General features: G+C 39.3%; 1 protein-coding gene across 6 annotated transcripts; it reads right to left on the reverse strand.

Moving 5' to 3' along the window:
- Window positions 1–7,905: 7,905 nt before the first annotated feature.
- On the reverse strand, window positions 7,906–11,376 carry LOC133723565 (WD repeat-containing protein LWD1-like). Of its 6 annotated transcripts, none has more exons than XM_062150417.1 (5): window positions 11,103–11,376; window positions 10,804–10,923; window positions 10,572–10,618; window positions 9,039–9,681; window positions 7,906–8,580 (listed from the first exon to the last, which is right to left on the reverse strand). In XM_062150417.1, exons 2-5 carry the CDS (start codon window positions 10,836–10,838, stop codon window positions 8,169–8,171), a joined length of 1,137 nt encoding a protein of 378 aa, XP_062006401.1. In that variant the 5' UTR covers window positions 10,839–10,923; window positions 11,103–11,376; the 3' UTR covers window positions 7,906–8,168. The 6 variants fall into 6 exon arrangements, with proteins under 6 accessions (XP_062006401.1, XP_062006403.1, XP_062006402.1 ...); XM_062150419.1 differs by having other exon boundaries at window positions 9,039–9,677; window positions 11,103–11,375; XM_062150418.1 differs by lacking the exon at window positions 10,804–10,923 and having other exon boundaries at window positions 9,039–9,677; window positions 11,103–11,375.
- Between the last annotated feature and the right edge of the window lie 8,500 nt (window positions 11,377–19,876).

Consider the following 19,876-nt stretch of genomic DNA (forward strand, 5'->3'; position numbering starts at 1 on the left):
TAGTCTCATAGAGAGTATAAGTGCAATTACACCCATAAGAATAGACGGCTGGATAACATCAAATACATTATTTTATTGTTAAAAAAAATATATTGTTTATAAATATCAACGACTGAGATCTTCTGGATTTGTTAGTTCACTTACACCGCTAGTAAATGTTAGAAAGATTTTCAAATTATAAAAAAGAAAGAGAAGTAGAATCTGAATTGCTGTATAAATGATATATATACAACAAAGAGGTGTGTATATATTAAAAAGGTGTTTCAAATTAATTGATATTGTATATGCTGATTTTCAACTCAATTCAAATTGAAAATATGACTGTTGGCAATTATACATAATTCTTGGTGAAGAGATATGATATCATTTCAAAAGGCATGACTACTCCTGTATATAGGGGATAGTTCTCTGCAGATTAGCATATCAAGCAACCTTATTTTCTCTATTCACTACTTCTTTCTTTCAAATCATTCAATCAATCTTCCTCTCTCTTACACAGATAAAATCTAGAAATTATAAAACTGCAGATATAGTTTCTAGCAACCTTGAGCCTCTTGAAAACCTTTGATCGAGTGTTGGGTTGATCTTCGTAAATGCAAGACGCCGATCAACAATAGCAGGATTGCTAGGCTTCATTGTATCCACAAGGGTTATTTGCATTAACCCCTTTGCACACAAGTAGTTGGGGGCAAATATAGTCTGAAAGAGAGCGTTGTTACAATGTGCCTTGAAGCGATAAGTTTTCTTAATTTGCCATAACCTACAGATCAAGAATCTTACTTTCTCCAACAGTACATAGAAGAATTTAATGGGAAGAGTTCATTTCGCTTAGGATCAGAATTTGTAGCCTCATTTGCATCCAGAAAATTTTTCTTTCTTGCCTTTGGTCTTCTTATTTCCAATCTCAGTTCTCTTCTTCTCGGCTTTCTACTTCTGCATTATGTTGGGTCATAATTTATATCCTTAAATAATAAAATTAATTTATGTCTTTGCTTTACTAAACACACCAAAACTGTATATTTATCAATACTCATGAAACACATTTAACTAAAACCACAGGTGGTCGAGTTGGTAAGAGCTTTCAGGTGTGGAACCCCCACACCCGGGTTCGAATCCCGCCGACGCTTATTGGAGTTAAATCCCAATATATTCTTGGTGGCCAGGGGGGAGGAAGCGTTCTGACAAGATCCCCCGAGCACGGATTAGTCTCTGGGCCTAGGAAGCCTTTGAGGACACCGTGTGATTGCCAAATCAAAAAAAAAAAAAAAAAAAAATTAAAACCTAGGGTTTTTAGGGTGGAGAAGGCGACTAGGGCTTTTGGTCGACTATGAACTTCTTGTTGCGATAGCGGAGGCCATGACAACAAGACTGACAGCAGTGCTAGCTAGCTCTAACATATGATGCTTTGGTGGACTTTGGGGAAGCTGGAGCGGCGGCAGTGGCCAATTTCTTTTTTAATCTGGTTCGGAGATTGGTTACAAGCAAGATGGAGGATACCAATGGACTACCTGGAACTTTGTTGGCAGTCTGGGGTTTGAGGGATCAGCTATTGATTACAAGTTTGGAGGGTGATCGTTTTCAATTCCTATTCCGACTGAAAGAGGAAGGGTAACGTGTTTTGCATGAAGGCCCATGGCACTACAATGGTTGCATGTTGCTTCTGGCGAAGTATGACAGTCTTGGATGGCGGAGAAGGTGCCATTGCATTCGCTAAAAGTCACATGAAACGCGGAACGTTGCGGTACGGGTACGCGGTACGTCAGTCTTTAGGGTACGCAGTACGCTAAGATATATTAGCTAATTTTAATTAAAATAAATTACATATATTAAATAAAATTATAGAAAAATAATAAATAGATAACCATACCATAAATAAAGGACTTTTATTTTACCTAAATACCCCTTATTAATATACTATGAGAAGCACTTTACTTAAGGAGAATAAATAAGTAAATTAATAAATAACAGAAAATAAATAATAAAGAAAGCTGATTTATTTTTTTATTAATCCTTCTTGGATCATCTCAATCTCATTATGCCGTGAATCCACCCACCAAAAAAAAAAAAAAAAGATTATGTTGTGAATCCTAGAGATTCAATCCGTTGATTCTCTTCATCTCTTGAAGGAACTGCCTCCGCCGCCCCCGCAGATCTAGAGGAAGCCAGAGGCGAGCAGTCCTTCCTTCTCTCCGTCGGCTCCAACGGTTACGGCTCCAAGAGCACCGCAGAGCAAGTCACCGACAGCTGCCCCGATATCTGCTCCATCACGGCCATCATCACAGGTACATGTTCCTCTAATCGGCGCCACCCGAAAAATACAACAAGTTTTTGTTTACCCTTTTGAACTTTTGATCATCGATCGTATATATGGTTGTTTTTTCACTAGGTGCTACGTCGGGGATCGGAGCTGAGACGGCGCGAGTGTTAGCCAAGCGCGGCGCCAAACTGGTCCTCCCTGCTCGGAGCCTCAAAGCTGCAGAGGACGCCAAGGCGCGAGTTCGCTATGTTTGGCGATCCGGATCGCGAACTCCCCGCGATTGGGTTCGTGCGATCCGGAACGCGGGTCGCCAGCAGGTGCAGCGTTTCCGGTGACTTTAGCGGCATGGGTGGTGGTGCACTAGTTGCCTTCGTTGCTACTTATGGAAGAGTCGCTGCTTCTGATTGGCTCCTCAAAGCAGATTAGTTTTCCTTACAAAGAAGTCTTCTGGAGCAGAGATTTTGAATGCTATTGGATGTTTGTCGGCGGCTGTGGGCGCGACGGACGTTCAAGTTTGCAACGTTTGCAGTGGTGGAGATTGATTTAGGGTATGGGAAGGTTAAGGGATGGTGTAGAGATTGTGGACTCTTCGATCATGGAATGCTAGGTTGCGACCAATTTCTGACAAAACAGCTGACTAATTTGGTGGCTGCTGCAGCGGCGGAGGTTGGTGTCGATGACTCGGTGGTCCAGAAGCAAGGAGTGTCAGTTGTTGCTGTTAGAGTGTCGAAGGTTGCAAACTCTAACTCTGGGAAAGGGTTAGGGCTAAAGTCAGTGTCCCAACGGATCAAATACTAGTTTAGCTACCATTGTTGGGCGGTCGCTAGAGTTGTTAAAGGAGGTGCTGGGGTAGAATTTGGTGGCTCCATACATTACTGAACCGATGGTGGTGACTATGGCTACTGAGGCGGTACAGTTGAGTAGAGCAAAGCAACTCGCTGGGATTGATCATACTAGGCCTAGGAAAAAGTCCAAGTTGAAGGAAAATTTGTCAAGGTTCTCTTGCTTGGATATTGATAAGGGTTTTGGTTTGTCTAACACCAATGGAGTGGTGAAGGTGTCTCCATCAAAGAATAGAAAAGGAATGCCTAAAGGATCGAAGAATAAAGTCAAATGCCCAAGAGTGCGTAGTAAGAGGGTGCTTTGTAAGCTTGAAGAAGTTTAGGGCTTTATAGAGGTGGTGACCGTGGAAGAAACTAGTGGTGCTTCTACTTTGATGGAATCTAATGTGGAGACGACATTGGAGGAAGTTGATGCGGAGGTAGCTAATTAAGGAAAGTGAGGCTCTTCTCCTATTGGAGATGGGTTCTTGCTCAACTCAAGAATGAGATATGTTGCCAAGAACATCCACTACATTTGTACTTTTTGATTCCCATGGATGTTTGTAGGGTAGCGTCAAGCCCCGATTTTCAAACACAATTAATAAAAAAATTAAACAATTACAAATACTCTTGGCATAATGGTTCAGACATCTACACTAAAAACCTAGATTTTTTTTTTCTTTTAAAACAAGTACACAAAGATGCTCTAAACCCACAATGTCAATAGAGACTCATTCTTTAGAGTTACATATTATATTACACCAAGTTTACAAATTAAATTGAAATAATAGTTCAATAAGTAAACGTATCCGCCATACTCACTACACAGCAGAAGACTAACAAGTACGAAACAATAAATAAGTTTCTAAACCTACAACTGCAACAACTAAGGACCCCTCAGCTAGGCCTGACAACAGTGCGTTCACGGGTGGGCTTAACGGGTTGGCGGTCTTAACGGGCTCAACCCGTTATCTTAACGGGTTATAACGGGTTGAGCCCAAAGGGTTCGCGGGTTACCTGTTGGAACCCGTTAAGACCGCTAAGGTTTTTTTTTTTTTTTTTTCATTTTAAAATTCTTTTCTAATCAATTACCCTTTTTTTTTACTTTTTTTTTTTTAAAAAAAAAAAAAAACCCTTTTCCAACCCAAAAAAGGTTGGTTCAAGCAGCAGCATGAGCTGCCAGCAAGTGCGCTGCCTTGTTTGCTTCTCTCTTAGGCTCTTAGCATGTACTATTCGAACCTGGTTAACAGCTTTCACATCAAATATGAGGTCCTCATAAAGTCTTCCCATTGCAGATGTATTCTGCATATCTACTTGACACAATAGTTGCTTCAATACCAATTAATCAGTCTCCAAAATCACAGGTTGAATTGAATGATCCAATCCTAAACAAAATCACAAGAGAAATTGCATATATCAGAAACCCCAATCCTAAACAACAAACAAGATTGAATCTTTGAACACCCAAAAGATTAAAACTTTATATATATATAAGGTCAAGGTAAATAAATTTCAGAAAACGATATGCAGTTGGAGCAATAAATCACAGAATTCCAAAACTTGATAAATGCATGTATGAAAGCAGCAAACTGAACAACCCCAATCCACCAAAAGCCCTCAAATTTTCCCCAAACAATTCAAATCAAACACTACCACCACAATCCCACATGCTCAAATTCTACAAAAAAAAATCGAAACTTTCCACCCTTTTGAGACACATTGAATCGAAATTGAGCTCATTCTCACCTGCAGTGATCAAATATTGCAGTGATCAAATATCTAACAAGCTATCACATATGATTTTTGAACTTGTAGCAATCAAGGCTTTACTACCATTAAGAGTATAGAACCCAGAATCAAGAAAACCCCACAACAGGGTCACGACCCAGAACCAAAATTAAAACAAATGGCCACCCAGAAAAGTATAACCAAATCCCAGATGAACAAATCACACCAAAAACAAATTAACAAAAGGCATAGCTCCACTGACACACTAAGCACTACATACATGTTCGAGTATGGAAGACAACAGTGAAAGAGTTGCAAGAAGTGAAATAAGCCGAGCTCGTCGGCGAACTCTTTGGCAGCGCCGGCGAAGAATGCCGGAGTAGAGACGAGTAGAGGGTTCAGGCGGCTAAAGTGGAGAAGGGGAGAGTGAGCTGCGACTCGCTTCTCTCGCAGGGTTAGACCTTTTTTTTCTTCTAATTGGGCTTGATGGGTTTCGTCGTGCAGCCTGTTTCCGCCCGTTAACTAACGGGTTGTTAACGGGTTGGCAGCCCATTAACACGGTTAACGGGTCATGGGCGGAATTGCCAGGCCTACCATCAGCCTCAATCACGTTCACTCTAACTTGCAGGATAAACCCCTACACCATCGAATAATGCACCGGGTTACAACAACAAATCTGGTAACCTTATGAAGCTCGTGTGAGTAAACTCAAACCAAAACAGACAACACATGCTTAAGTCATATCAACCTAAACAAATCGATATGCATATATCACAACAACAATCATCAATTTCACATCCTTCAATAACAAGCTTAAGTAAGCCAAATCGTAGCTAACACCCACATGCTCTGACTCTCAACTCAGCATTCAGTTAACAAAACTATAGCCAAAACAATTCCACCTCAAGTAACGTTAAGGGTGAAAACAATAATTAGTGCCACATAGACCACGACTCCCTTCTGGTAAAACAAAATATTTGTCACTCTCCCAACATTTTAAAATGCAACAACAATTTTGCAAAGCAATAAACATCTCAATCCATCACAACACTCACAAATTAACAAGTAAAACCAGTAATCCCTGTATAGAATTTAGTTCAGGAGATCATCCAAAATCACACAACCAAAATCATAGTAATCCCTACATATAGTTTAGTTTAGGAGACTACATTAAAATCAGTCAATCAGAATCATAGTAACCCCTACATGAAATTTAGTTCAGGAGATTACATTAAAACAAATCGATTCAGAAAATAGTAATCCCTGCATATAATTTAGTTCAAGAGATTATGAAGAAATCAAATAACTCAATAACCAAATAATGTAACTCCACACAACCAAAATAAACGTTCTTTTATCTTAAAAGAAAACACGAGTCACCATAGTGACATTTCAAAGTAATTTAAACTCAACAAATCAATCTGAAATCAACGTCCTTCATGGACAATAAAATAAAGAATACACTCGAGACTCTCTTTTAAAAACATGTATTCATGAGTCGCCATAACCACGCAATTACCCTCATGAGATACAATGGCAGACATACTAGAGCTCTAACTGGATCGAGCCTTTCATCCAGGGTCTTGCTTTCCCATATTGCTCGCCCTCGGTCACTACTGTGACCCTCGGTCCTTAGACACTTAATAATGACCAAAACATTTAAATATGTCACACAAGACCCAAAAATGTTGCACAAAAAACTCAATAAAACAATTTCACACTCTCGGTCACCACCGTGACCTTTGGTCCTCAGACCCTTGGTACAAAGACCAAAACATTCAAAGAGGTCGCACAAGACCCAAAAATGTTACACACAAATCAAAGCACTTTTTCAAAACAATAAAAATCATCATTCTCACAATATATTGTTTTCCTCAAAGAGTCAAGTTTCTAAACAATAATATGATTCAAATCACAAAAATTGTTTCAACTACAATACAATTCCACCAATATATATATATATATATATATATATATATATATATATATATATATATATATATATATATATATTACACACACACGTAGTCATTCACTCAGAGAAGCCACTAATACCAGCTATAGTTCACCAATTTATAAAACCTAAAAAATCATTTTATAACAAAGCTTCGTTTTAACTTGCCCATGACGATCAAGTTCATAAATTTCAAAGTAATATTTAATTCTCAAAGCGATTTCACAATTTAATAAATAAATTCAAAATAATAAAGTAACTCCGTTCATAAAAGAACATCGTAAGATTTACTTACCTTTAAATCTCGCTGCGTCTTTATACACAAAACGAGATAAAACACATAACTATCAAAACGTACTCCACTCAAAGCAATATCATCAAACACCTAATCATATCAAAGTCACAACTCAATACAATGCAAGTACAAAAGCGTTTAAAGTTCAAACCACACAGGAACTAAAAATCAAAGTTTATGCCAATGGAGACAAAACTTCACCCGAGACACCACAAGGTCTTCAGAACACTTCTACGATCAAATTGTCCAAACGAAAGGACGATCCAACGGTCGGATTCTCACAAATCAAAAACTGAACGAACAGAATTTTACATTTTTCTTAGAGAAAGTCCATCGGGTGAGTTTTGGTCAAGTCTCCACCTCATCAAGTGACTAAGGTCACTGAAAATGTCCAAATCCAATTTCCACCGAGAATTGTAGCCCATTCTGACACTAATCCAAGTCGGGAAAGTGACCCACGTCGCGACCCACAATGCCTGGGCTCCAGCCAGGCCCAAGACAAAGAAGCTGATAAGTCATTTGGGTCGCACATCTATGGAGGAGAAAAATACAAAAAATTGTGTGCTTGTGCGTGTGACGTCAATGCTCTCATGTCATCGGAATGCAATCTCAACACAAGAGTGCCAATTGGACTAACCAACCAAATGGGTCTTTTGTTCACTTTCATTTTATTTGTACTCCAACTGAATTCATTTTATAGAGAAGAAAAAAAAAGTCTCATACTAAAACATTTTAATAAATTTCAGAAGCTTTTTTTTCCTTTTTGGAGAATGTTCATAGATATTATTTACCAATTATCTATTTAACTTATACCAATATATTCGAATAAAATTAATATCAAGACAATAAATAACTAAATATTTTAATATATTATTTCTCTTTAAAAAATAAATAAATTAATAAAATATTGAATTAATAGTGTCCCAATCTAGAGAGCTGACCAAAAGGTGAAAACAAACATTAAAAAGGAGGTGAACAAATTCAGTGACCCAACATGTGAACTTGCTCATAGTCAAATTAGTCACCATTTCATTTCCATTAGTAATTACACAACTCTAGCTACTGTTACCACGTAACTTGGAATTGCCATCAAACCTTTACCATACAATTATTCTAAACCTTCAATAGCTGCAACTTGTTCAAGAAAGCAATGGCAACCCAATCCAACTCCACAGGTGACCACCGCACTTGATTAATCTGAGCCGTCACTCCATACCACATCTCCGGCTCCATGTCCGCCCCATCGGATCCAAATCCGGATCTCACCACCTCCCATATCATAGCCCTTGAATCATCACTCACAGAACATAGCTGGTGCCCCATGCGTGGCGACCAAGAAATGGCATTCACACTAGCTCCATGCTTTTTGAGCTCCATCAATGGTGCTGTGGGAAACCTAATGTCCAATATCACCACCCTGTTGCTATCCATTCCAACCGTGGCTATGAACCTTGGGTCTTGTTTGTTCCATTCTAGCCTCAACAATGACCCATCTTGAGCAGGGTTCTCGTATACTATGGTCGACCTGTGGGAAAATTGTATATATATTTAATATCTCAACTAGACAACTAACTTGGGGAGTTTAAAGGTCGCCATTCTTAGAAATTTATCGTGCATTTCAAAGTGAATAGTATACTGTTTTCAATCTTTCATGCACTAAAACATTATCTTTTCTCTTTTTTTCGTTTCAAAAAAAAAAAAAACATTATCTTTTCATGCACAGTAGAAACCTTAAATCTAACGATAGGGAAATAATTAGTTAGAAAATTTTACAAGAGAAACTATAACATATACTACACTCTACGTCTCTACTATTTATGGTGTTCTGACTTCTGACATATATGTCTCGCGGAGGATACAATTCATTCTTTTCAATGCTATATTCCAATCAGAGTAATTAAATCCAGAATACTCGCGACTGTAAAATTGCAAATTTGTTGGAGAAACTCGCCAACTACATAAGAATAGCAATCAAAGGCTTACCTCTCTTTGTCTCTTAGGTCAAATATCCGAACAGTGCCATCCCCAGAAGCAGAAGCAAATACATTGAATCCACCCCAAGAAATGTCATTTACTTCTTTGTCATGAGCTACCAGTTGGGTGTCCACGGCCTCCCTTTCAATGTCCCAAATCGTACAGGTTGTGTCGACACTTGATGTTGCCACACGTCGAGTGTCAAACTCGGCCCAATCAAATGATGTTATGGCCGAGTTGAACTCGCTGCTCATGTTCCCATTGAGCAGGGACCTGAGCTCAATTCGGTCGTCATGGATCTCCCAAATGCGTAAGTAGTCACCGGAGGTGGCTATGAGGTCTGGATTGGTGGCCGCCCCGGAAGGGAAGAACATGACGTTTGTGGGGGCATATGGGTGGTCGAAAATGAGGCGATTATCAGTGGTGAAGTCGGAGGTGGACGGGTTGAATTGGACGAGTTCGACCTTGTTGCTGTACTCTTCGATGAAGCTTCCTATGGCGAGGCGTGAAGGCTTGTCTTGGCGAACTGACCAAGCCAAGGAGTAGATTGGCCATTGACTCACGTAGGTGTAGACGCCTGGTTTTTTCTCTGCTGGACTTTGCATGATGGTGGAGTTCACTAATAAGCAGTTGGAAATTTGTGACGACCTTTCTGCATGGTAAATTCAAATATTTAGTGACAACTTACTGAAGCACTGAATTTGTTGACACAAGTAACAAATTTATTGTTTTGGCGAGTCTTCCTTTATGCACTTATAGTGGAATGATTAAAAAAAATTTATAAGACTTTTTCGTAAAACTAATCTTTAAAGAGTAATATCAAACCTAAACAGTTCGAACAATGAAATAACAAGGCAGAACACATTATGAATATAAAATTGAAGGAGTTTTGTGGGAAAGATTTCTTGCGTTGCGTTCTCTCTTTTAACTTCTCAGTCCTCCACAATGCGATGATAGTATGATACACATGCTTTTACTATCACGTATTACGTAATACATGTAGACATGCATATAAATCATAATGTATGGAATTAAAGGAACATTTAGGCAAAGATGGTCTTAATACACTGTACACATCACATAACAGAATTAAGTGCCTATCTGTGCTGATATATGTATCACACACAGAGGATCAAAAGCGAACGTCTGCAGTGCCGCAAAAGTGCGGACGTCCATGCTTTCTTAGCTATCAGGCGCCGATTGCAGCGCGGCTCTTGCCCAATGGAGACCAGGGGTATCCCGGATGGCTTCACCATGAAGATGAAGGCCAAGGAGATCGAGGTCGAAGTTTCTGGGTAGCGACCTCACCCAAAACTTCAAGCCCGATCAAGGTAGACTGCAAACTGGTAGCCGGCGAGTCCACCAGCAAGAAGAAGCTCAAGATCGAGGCCTGACCTCCGTCCGGCAAGAGCCGCGCCACCGTTGGCGCCTGATCACTGAGAAATCATGGACGTCCACACTTTTACGGCACTGCAGACGTCCGCCTCAAAACGGGCCTACACACACACACATATATATGACATCTATACTAGATATTATTACCTCCACTGTGAAGAATGACACATGAAGGTGGTCCTCGGCCTAACAAACTGGAAAGTGAAAACGGTAGGCTTATCATCATAATGTTCTATATACGTAATCAAATTGACAATCAAAATCCCTAAAAGTCTCTTATTATAACTATTTTATTATCAAATGGTATTTTTGTATAGAAAATACTATTTTATTATCAAGCATTCAATAAGCTATGCTTTGCCGACTTATCGGAACCCACTTTTTCTGGAAAAGATTCATGAACTTAAGCCACATCAATGAACTCTCATCTGCAACATCAGTGGCCGGCTACAAGTTTCTCTTGCATGCATAAAACGGAGCTGTGGAACTCCTTTGACAACTAAAATGATTCAGAAAAGGGAAAACTAAGTTTGAAAGTAATTTAATTAATGACGTGAAAAAAAAAGAAAAGATGCATATATATAGCAGCGCTGCACAACTTATGTTTGCTATGAGATTAGTGTTCTCTAAAAAGAGAGAGAGAGAGAGAGAGAGAGAGAGAGAGAGGGAGAGACTTACACTGTTCAAAGGAAGTTGCAGTAGCTATGGGATAGCTCATTACAGAACATGTGATATTTCTTATCACTTCCAATTAAAGAGGGAGCAGCTATAAGGTCATAAAGAATGGGGTGTCTGAAAGTTATGGGAATTGGCACGGGTTTTATTATATGGATCGGTGGTCGAAAGTTAGCAAAGCTACAGCTTGTGTATAAAGATATAAGTAGTTCTGGGATATTTCAAATTCAAACATGAGATCGAGAAGGGAAGGTGAAGGTGTGATGAGCTAATGGTCGTCGAGAAGAAGGTTGGTTTCATTTACAGTTTCAAACCAGCCTCTCCAACTTTCCAAGGGTGGCGCATACTATTTAATATTCTAATAGCGACTCTTTCAAGCACGTGGTATCGTTCTCATCATTATTTGATTCCACACGCATGATACTTGCTTTTCTTAATTAGCAGCCACGCAGCACGGTGTCCGAATTTCTTATGACAAAATTGCATAAGATAAGTGTTTGTGTACTTGTTTACATCTTGTGTGAACCACGTTATGGAATCTACTGTTTGGGACAGGTTAAAAGAGATTATACATGACGGATATGAAGTGTAAATTCGTAAATCTGAAAAATGCAGACAATTAATTAATATTCTCCAGGCAAGAGTATTTGTCCAGATTGAAGTGCACGGTAAAAAGTTAAAGTCAAATTGATCTCAAATGAACTGTTTAGAACGAGCAATTAAGATGAGGTGGATAGGTTTAACGTACCTTAGAATTCTACAGCAAATTTTAAAGTTCAGCTCAACAAGCAATGACGGAGGATAAGCAATTAAGGACAACTTGGGTCAGTTTTTATATTCCATTGCATTAATTAACAATAACTAGCCATATATAGCTCAGCGAAGATTAATTCCATGACTATAATAAACCCAATCACAATATCACATGCATTCATTTTATGTAGGGTCACAAGAGCCAATTATATGCATGCAAATTATTACTTCTAAATTAATTAAATTAAGGTATAAATACTATTATTTCCTTGAACAATATTGCAGCGTATATAAAAATTTACCTCAGATTATAGTTTCATTTATGCAAGTGAGCATATATGATAGATTTCAGATGTTCCACATTTTAATTACTTCAGTCATTGTTAAAGTTAAGACTGAGAATAATAGAAAGTTGTGATCTATAGTGAAAAAATTTCAATCAAAGTAACCAATGCTTTATTTTAGGAAGAAAAAAAATTGTTTGAGTAACATAAAATTTCAGTCCAGTCAAATTTTAAAGGATTAAATACTTGTTACTCCTCAAACTTTTCCCTGAAAAACAGTTTAGTCTCTCGCCTTTCAAATTAAACTGGATAGTCCTTATTCTTTCTAATTCTCACACAACAGGTCCAAAACAGGTCTAAAATGACTATTCTACCCCCAAGATCATTTTTTTTTATTTTTTTCTCTCTCTTTTTCTAATTTTTCTCTCTTTTTTTATTTATTTTTTCTGCTTTTCTCTCTCTCTCTCTCTCTCTCTTCTCCTTCTTTCTTCGTTCTTCGTTCTTCTTTGCTATTTTTTTTTCCCCTTCTTACTCTACTCCATATTCCAATTTAATTTAATCTAGAGCCAATCCTCCCCACAAAATTCCTCCACCTCTCCAAATTCACACTCCCAAATCCAAGAGTAACCCCATACCCAAATTCACCTCCAGCCCCCTCCCCCTTTCTTTTCTCTTCTCCTCGGACCGGACCCAAATTCCGGCGAAATCACCGCAGCCGGACCCCAATTGGACTCGTCGTCGGCCATCGAACCTTCATCTCTTCCTCCTCCTCCATCTGGAGTTTTATATAAAAATTGTACGATGATGTGAAGCCACCAACATTGGTGCAGTGGCTTAGGCACCAAACGAGGGGTGGGCAATTTAGGGTTCGAGACTCCTCCTTCCTTTTGTTTTTTTTGTTTATTTATTTGTTTTTTGTTCCAATTTTTTTTTTTTAAATTTTGTTACCACAAATTAGTTGGTTGCACCAGAAGAAAAAAAAAATTTGTTGGTAACATGACATAAAAATAAGGGACCCTGACCAAATACCCAAATTTGAGCAAATATGAACCCACTTACTCCAGTAAGAGATTAGTGTGTCAACTTATCCCGTTTAAAAGTAAAAAGACTATTTTGGACAAACTCTCATTATAAAATTAAAAGCATGCCACACTCTCTCTTTCATTTGCTTCCCGAGCCCATCGTCGGAGGTCTGCACACTTGCCACAGCCGTTGGTCCTCCTCATCATCCCAGTCAGCGATAGATCTGCTCCTCCGCCGCCGACTCCCTAGTCACTCAACCTCCTGGTGGTCCGATTGCGGTCGCTCTTGACAATCACGGAGCAGAAATCGCCGTCGTTGTCGTCGAAGTAGTTGAGGGAGGCGCATTTGCCGAAGTCCTTGGGAGGCGTTTGAGGAGTAGAGGGAGGGTGGAGGAGTCGTCGTCTTCGTCGTGAGCATATGGGTTGGGTTCTTTGTCCGTGGAGATCTTGAAATTGTCGCATCGCTGTTGTTTCTAGTCTCACTCGAATTCAGAGTTGGAATCATCGTCGTTGTGGACGACTACGGTGGAGTAGAGGTCGGGTTTTGGCTGGATACTTCATGTTCGGTGAGGAGTGCCGGTCGGATCCATTTCTGAGTGGGTAAAGGAGCAAGTCTGTGAGTTAGATGTTAAAGAAGAAGAAGGACATTAGGTACGAGTGTGCTGAAGTTGAAGCCAGCTGTAGAGCACGATGATGATGATGATACTTGTTCCGTAGTACTGGGCTCTGCAAATTTTGGTGGGATGAAGACAATGGAGTTGGAAATTAACAAGAAGAAAACTCATAGGGCCATTGAGTCATACGTGGTAGAATATCATTGGTGTTATGTTTCTCTAGTACATATTATATGCTTGGTTTGGTGATTTTTTTAACTTTTGCCCAGCAAACTTTTTCAAAATTGACTTGGCAATTATGATTTCAGTTGGTATAAATGTATAAACAAATGATTATTGGGTGGTGTCGGTCCCGTTCCCCTGGTCAGCAGCTGACCAGGGATTGTGTGGTCACTCACCGTCTGATTTCAATCGGACGGTTGACAGCTCTCACCACATATCTTATCACTTAGCTGTCAACCTTCCGATTGAAATCAGACGGTGAGTGACCACACAATCCCTAGTCAGCAGCTGACCAGGGGAACATTTTCGTGGGTGGTGTATGGTTCAGTGTTTACTAGAATAGATTTTGTCAGTAGTGATTGCTTTTTTTATTATTATGATTTGGTTGGTAATAATAAGATTATTGAGAGGCAATAATAAGATTACTAAGGGGCAGTAAAATGTAGGGCTGGGATCGGTCCCATTTTGGCAGTTTTTCATTGGAACCGAGACCGAACCGATTAGTATATTTTCGGTTCGGGTTTGCATTTTTTCATCGTAGGAACCGAGATGGGACCGAACCGATCACATACGGTTCGGTTCTCGGTTTTTTCGGTTCCTATTTCAAAACTGACCTGATTAACAAAAGTTACAGAAATTCTGCCAAATTGCAATATGCAAAGTCATAAACACAAGCCATTACAACGTTCCAAACTGTCCAACTTGCAAATGCAAAGTACAAACTACAAACTGGAAGTCTGAAACAAAACAAATAATGCAGAAACAATTGAAAGTTTGAAGCAACTAAACATTCTGACTGAAAGTATGAAACAGAACAAGAAAGGCTGAAATTCTAAAGCCTGCAACATTCCAAGTTTTCAACAGAATCACAATGAGCAGTTTGACACACTCCACAATAGGTTAAACATTTTAAAGCAATAAGCATGTGCACAACTCCATCAGCAATGGCTGCAAATCTGCAATGCAAACTCCTCCCAGCTTCCTCATTACACCATTCCACCAATCCAAGAATCAAATGAGCAATCACCAAGGCGAATAGGCATACAATGATACAAGCAATTCTGCATTATTCAAAAATTAAGATTATGACATATTGAACAATATAAACCTGCCATTAACTAAATGAAAACAGAAAACTGAGAAAACAATTGAAGCCTTCAAAAATTAAAAATCTGCAAACTACAAACTTCATACCTTGACAAAGCAAATAAGTAGCAAACCTACATCATTTTTTAAGTTTCTTCTTCTTGGTTGTAGGGGCTGAAACTGAAGCCTCACTACTTTTGGTTTTTGTTGTTTTCACACTTGGTGCTTCTGCAGATCCACTAACATTGTCAGCCTTGTCTCTGTCCTCATTTTCATGTTCTGCAGAAAAAGAACAAATCAATATGGTCCAAGGGAATTTTAACAGAGAAAAAATGAATAAAATTTAAGTCTTTAAGCACGGAAAGTCAGAAACACATACCAGCTTCAAGTTGTTCATAGGTCTCCATTTCCTCTACACTTGGTACATATTCCAACCCCATAATTGAATCAGACTTCAGCCAATTTTGCAGACATATTAACTTTTCAACTGTCCTAGGAGTTAAAGAGCTTCTATATGGATCTATCACCCTTTTTCCAGTGCTGAAACTGGACTCACTTGCAACTGTAGACACTTGTATTGCTAATACATCTCTGGTCAATGCTTGCAAGTTGGGATATTTACCTCCATTCAGCTTCCACCAATCCAAAATCTTCCAATCATCCTCTTCTCCTTGCTTGACTTCAGGTTTTTCTATAGGGTCCAGCAAATAACGATCCACTTCATGTCCCTCAACAACTTCATTGTTTTGTTCAAGTTGCCTATTCCAATCTTCAAGCATAACAGCCCTTTTCCCACTTACTGCCCTCGATCTGCCTCTACTATTACTAGTTGTTGTTTCACTAGTAATTAGGGTTTAGGTTTACTAGTAATTAGTGTTTTCTTCTTCTGTCCTCCACTTGATGCATCATTAGACTGATTGTACAAGTCACAAAGTTCTATAGTAAGTTGCTTCACTTCCTCCGATTTCTTCTTGATCTCCCCACTAGGCAAATTCAACCACACCTCACACACTCTACCAATGTTTCTCAACTTATACCTAGGATCTAAGACCACAGCAACTAGGAAAAGTTGGTTCATGTCATCCAAGGAACTAAAATACTTGTCATACTTGGACTTCATTTGAACTGCCATGTCATACAATACCACGTCAGAGTCACTTGAATCAGGCCCTACACCAATTGAGCTTAGTTCTTCAAGCTCAGCTTCAATGGTCACAACATCATGGAAGGCCTTGTGTGCAGTAGGGGTAAGTGAAGCACTTACATTAACTGTCACATCATAAAAGACCTTCAGGAACTTCACAAAAATGGCTGCATTGTCCCAATCTGTTTTAGTTGGTGGCCCAACTCTTTTCGTAGGCACTCTCCTCCTACTTGTAGTCTCTGCCTCATCTTCAGCAACTTCTTCATCTTCATCAAAGCAGCTACGGTACCTTTCATCATCATTGGACAACCTCTCAAAAGCCTTTTTCAACTCCAAAGATGTGTCCAACATAAGAAATGTGGAATTCCACCTTGTTGGAACATCTAAAATGCAAATCTTATTGTATTCAACTTAGCACCTAAGCCTTGTTGGAACATCTCCTTCTCCACAGCCTTTTTAAATTCCTCTAACCTAGCACCTGAGCTCCTAACATACCTCACAGCATTCCTTATGCTTGCTACTGACCTCTCCAACAACTTCAAACCAGACCTCACAATGAGGTTTACAATGTGAGCTAAACATCTCACATGCATAAACCTACCTCCACAAACTGGTTTAATATCCCAACTACACATTTTCCTCCTAAGATAATCAATAGCAAGCTTGTTCGCAGATGCATTGTCAACCGAAACAGTTAAAACTTTATCAATTGACCAATCAATGAGACAAGACTCTAACAGTTTACCAATTGTTACACCATGATGATTTGGAACTACACAAAATGCAAGCACTCTCTTATGCATTGTCCATCCCCGATCAATAAAATGAGCAGTAACTACCATGTAATTTATATTCTGACAAGAAGTCCAAGTGTCAGTTGTCAAACTAACACAATGAGACTTCAATTCCCTCCTCAACTCCTCCTTCTTCGCATCATACATGCGAAGAAAGTTTTTCATTATCACTCATCTACAAGGGACTTTAAAAAGAGGCACAGCAACACTACAAAAGTAATTAAACCCAGGTTTTTCAATGAAACTAAAAGGAAGTTCATCGACAACAATCATATGAGTAGCAGCTTCAATGCAATTATCCTGACTCCAATTCACAGAAACTAAACTACCCTGCCCTCTTTTACCATCACTGGTTAACACTTGTTGCCCAGATTCAACCTTAACTCTACCCGGGTACCCTTTGCAGACTATCTCTATGTGTTTCCTAAGAGAGGAAGTTCCATTATCATAAGGATTGCATGCCAAATGCGTCGGACAATACTTACATTGAGCTCATTTGGTATTGCCAACCACCTTTTGAACTCCATATATAGTGTCGATTAATGGATGATCCACCTTCGTGAAATGATCCCAGACATCTGACCTCTGTTTTCCTTTCTCTCCTCGTTTTCTTTTCACAGGAGCAGTGCTTCGAGCCTTGCTTGCTTTCGGCTTGTTGCTTGCAATAACGATTTCATTGCAAGCAGAGGATGGCTTAGATTGTTCAGAATCAGAAGTAGCAGACTGGTTGGACCCAGATTGTCCGTCACCAGAAGTTTGGGGCATGATGGAAAAGAATGAGCCTGCATAAAATTTGAAGTTTGCATGTCAAAATCCACGATTGAATTGTATGAGAATCATCGAATTTACAAGTTATAACAAACTTACAATACCTTTCGTCCTACATTAAATTTGAGAATCATCGAATTTACAAACTTACAATACCTTTAGAACAAATCTCCCCAAGCTCAGAAAATGCTGCAAAGCATCAATTTGGAGGCAGGAAACACCAAATCTGCAAACCAAACAAGGCAATCAGACTCCTGCAAACCAAACCTGCAAACTTATAAATGAAGTTTATAAGTTATAACAAAGAATCCAAGATTACAAACCTGTATAACAGGGCAGATGGTGATCAATTTCTACGAGCACCAAGTGATCTCAAGTTCTCAACACCCGAGCTCTTCAACCTCTTCCCACTCTGAGGCTCCTTGGACAGATCAAAACTCGCTCCGTTCATCCTCAACTCCCTTCATCCTTGTACCGAGTTTGGGAATGTTTGGGTATTCAAATCGAAATCGAAATCGAAATGGCGATCTCAACGAGAATGGGATGACAAAGAAATGTTTGGGTATTCAAATCGAACTCGAAATCGAAATGGGCAAATGGCGATCTCAACGAAGAAATGAAACTTTGAAACTTTGAATCGATTAATTGAAGGACTGGGGAAGAGGCGAAGAAATGAAGAACTCATGAGAAGAGGCGTTTTTGGGTTCTGACCTGTTGAGGCGTTTAGCACTTTAAGCCTTTAGGGTTTTAGACTTTTAGTCGATTTAGGCAACGTGTCGATTACAAGATATTCGGTTCTAAGAGATGACAGACACCTAACACCGGGACTGAACCGATACCCTCTTCCTCGGGTCGGTTTCTATATGGAACCGAAATCCTCAGATCACGAACCGATAGGAACCGCACCGAACCGACCATTTCGGGTCAGTTCCTCGGGTTTTCGGTTTAAAAATCCCAGCCCTAGTAAAATGTTTGTTGGGGCAATAATAAGATTATTTATTTGAATAAACCTCCGAAAGCTTTCAAAATTCAAAACATCTTTATTTTTCACTAATTATTGATCCACAATAAACTTGTTATTGGGGGGCAATAATATGATTACTGGGTATTATTGGGGGTAATAAAATCAGATGCCGGAATCCGGTCACCGGTCCGGTAGCCGGATTCAGGATTTCGGTGACCGGTCGCCAGAGTCCGGCAAGGACTCCGATAACTTCTCTCTCTAAGTGACAAAGAAGGAGATGGCAAAATTGTCCCAAAAATAAATAAAAAGGAATAAAAAAATATTTAGTTGAGGTTGAATGCTCCATAGAAATAATTGAATTTCCTTAGAACAAAATAGGTGATTAGTACATGAGTATGTAGAATCAACACTAGTATTTTGCATATGTACTTTGATAAGATAGACAAATGATTTGAGTATATGCATCATGGAGGCAAACGAGCCAAGTACCGACTAAACGTGTATACGAAACTTTGCTGGGGGATGAGCAAATATAATATGTAGCTATATAGGTAGATTGTCGGTGCCCATGTATAGCCTAGATAGTTTAGGCAAGTGTACATGTATATTTCTGACATAGTTTAGTCAAATAAAGTTGATGCTTGGTTTTGCTGCAGAGATAAAGTTGATGCATGCACTTGAGCTAAGAGAAATCAGGGCCACGTGCCACTTAATTATGTTTCCTATGGTAGCATATCATGATGTCTAGTATGGTATGTATCATGGTGTACTCATAAATAATAATTTGTTTGTGTGAAACAGAGGCATATATTTGGTGTTCCAAGCTACACGTACATCACTATAAACACATGGTAAGGAGAACCTAGTGCATCATGCTGCTGATATGTGGCAGTAAAATAGTCATGCTTTTTCACATATAAGCACGTGGTGTGCAACTATAATTCCAATGCATGCTTATCAATAAAGGTAAGAGAAGAGCAGAGCATCAGTGGACTTAGCTCGTTTGGTCTGTGAGTGCATTTGAAATCCATGGTGAAACCACAGTGCCAAGCAACGAGATTCAGAGTGGATGCACGAAGAATATAGGAATGAGCCCCAAGCCGCTCGTTGATGTTTGAATGCCCAG

Source organism: Rosa rugosa, chromosome 7 (assembly GCF_958449725.1).
Source record: "Rosa rugosa chromosome 7, drRosRugo1.1, whole genome shotgun sequence".
NCBI classification, from domain to species: domain Eukaryota; kingdom Viridiplantae; phylum Streptophyta; class Magnoliopsida; order Rosales; family Rosaceae; genus Rosa; species Rosa rugosa.

What these genes read in the sequence shown, in the direction of transcription:
- LOC133723565 (XM_062150417.1), bottom strand. Translation starts at nt 10,838, where the DNA reads ATGTGGCTTAAGTTCATGAATCTTTTCCAGAAAAA. An exon ending in TGTCATTCTTCACAGTGGAG is followed by an intron (nt 9,682 to 10,571) that starts GTAATAATATCT and finishes TTTACCATGCAG; the next exon opens with AAAGGTCGTCACAAATTTCC. An exon ending in GACCTAAGAGACAAAGAGAG is followed by an intron (nt 8,581 to 9,038) that starts GTAAGCCTTTGA and finishes ATTTTCCCACAG; the next exon opens with GTCGACCATAGTATACGAGA.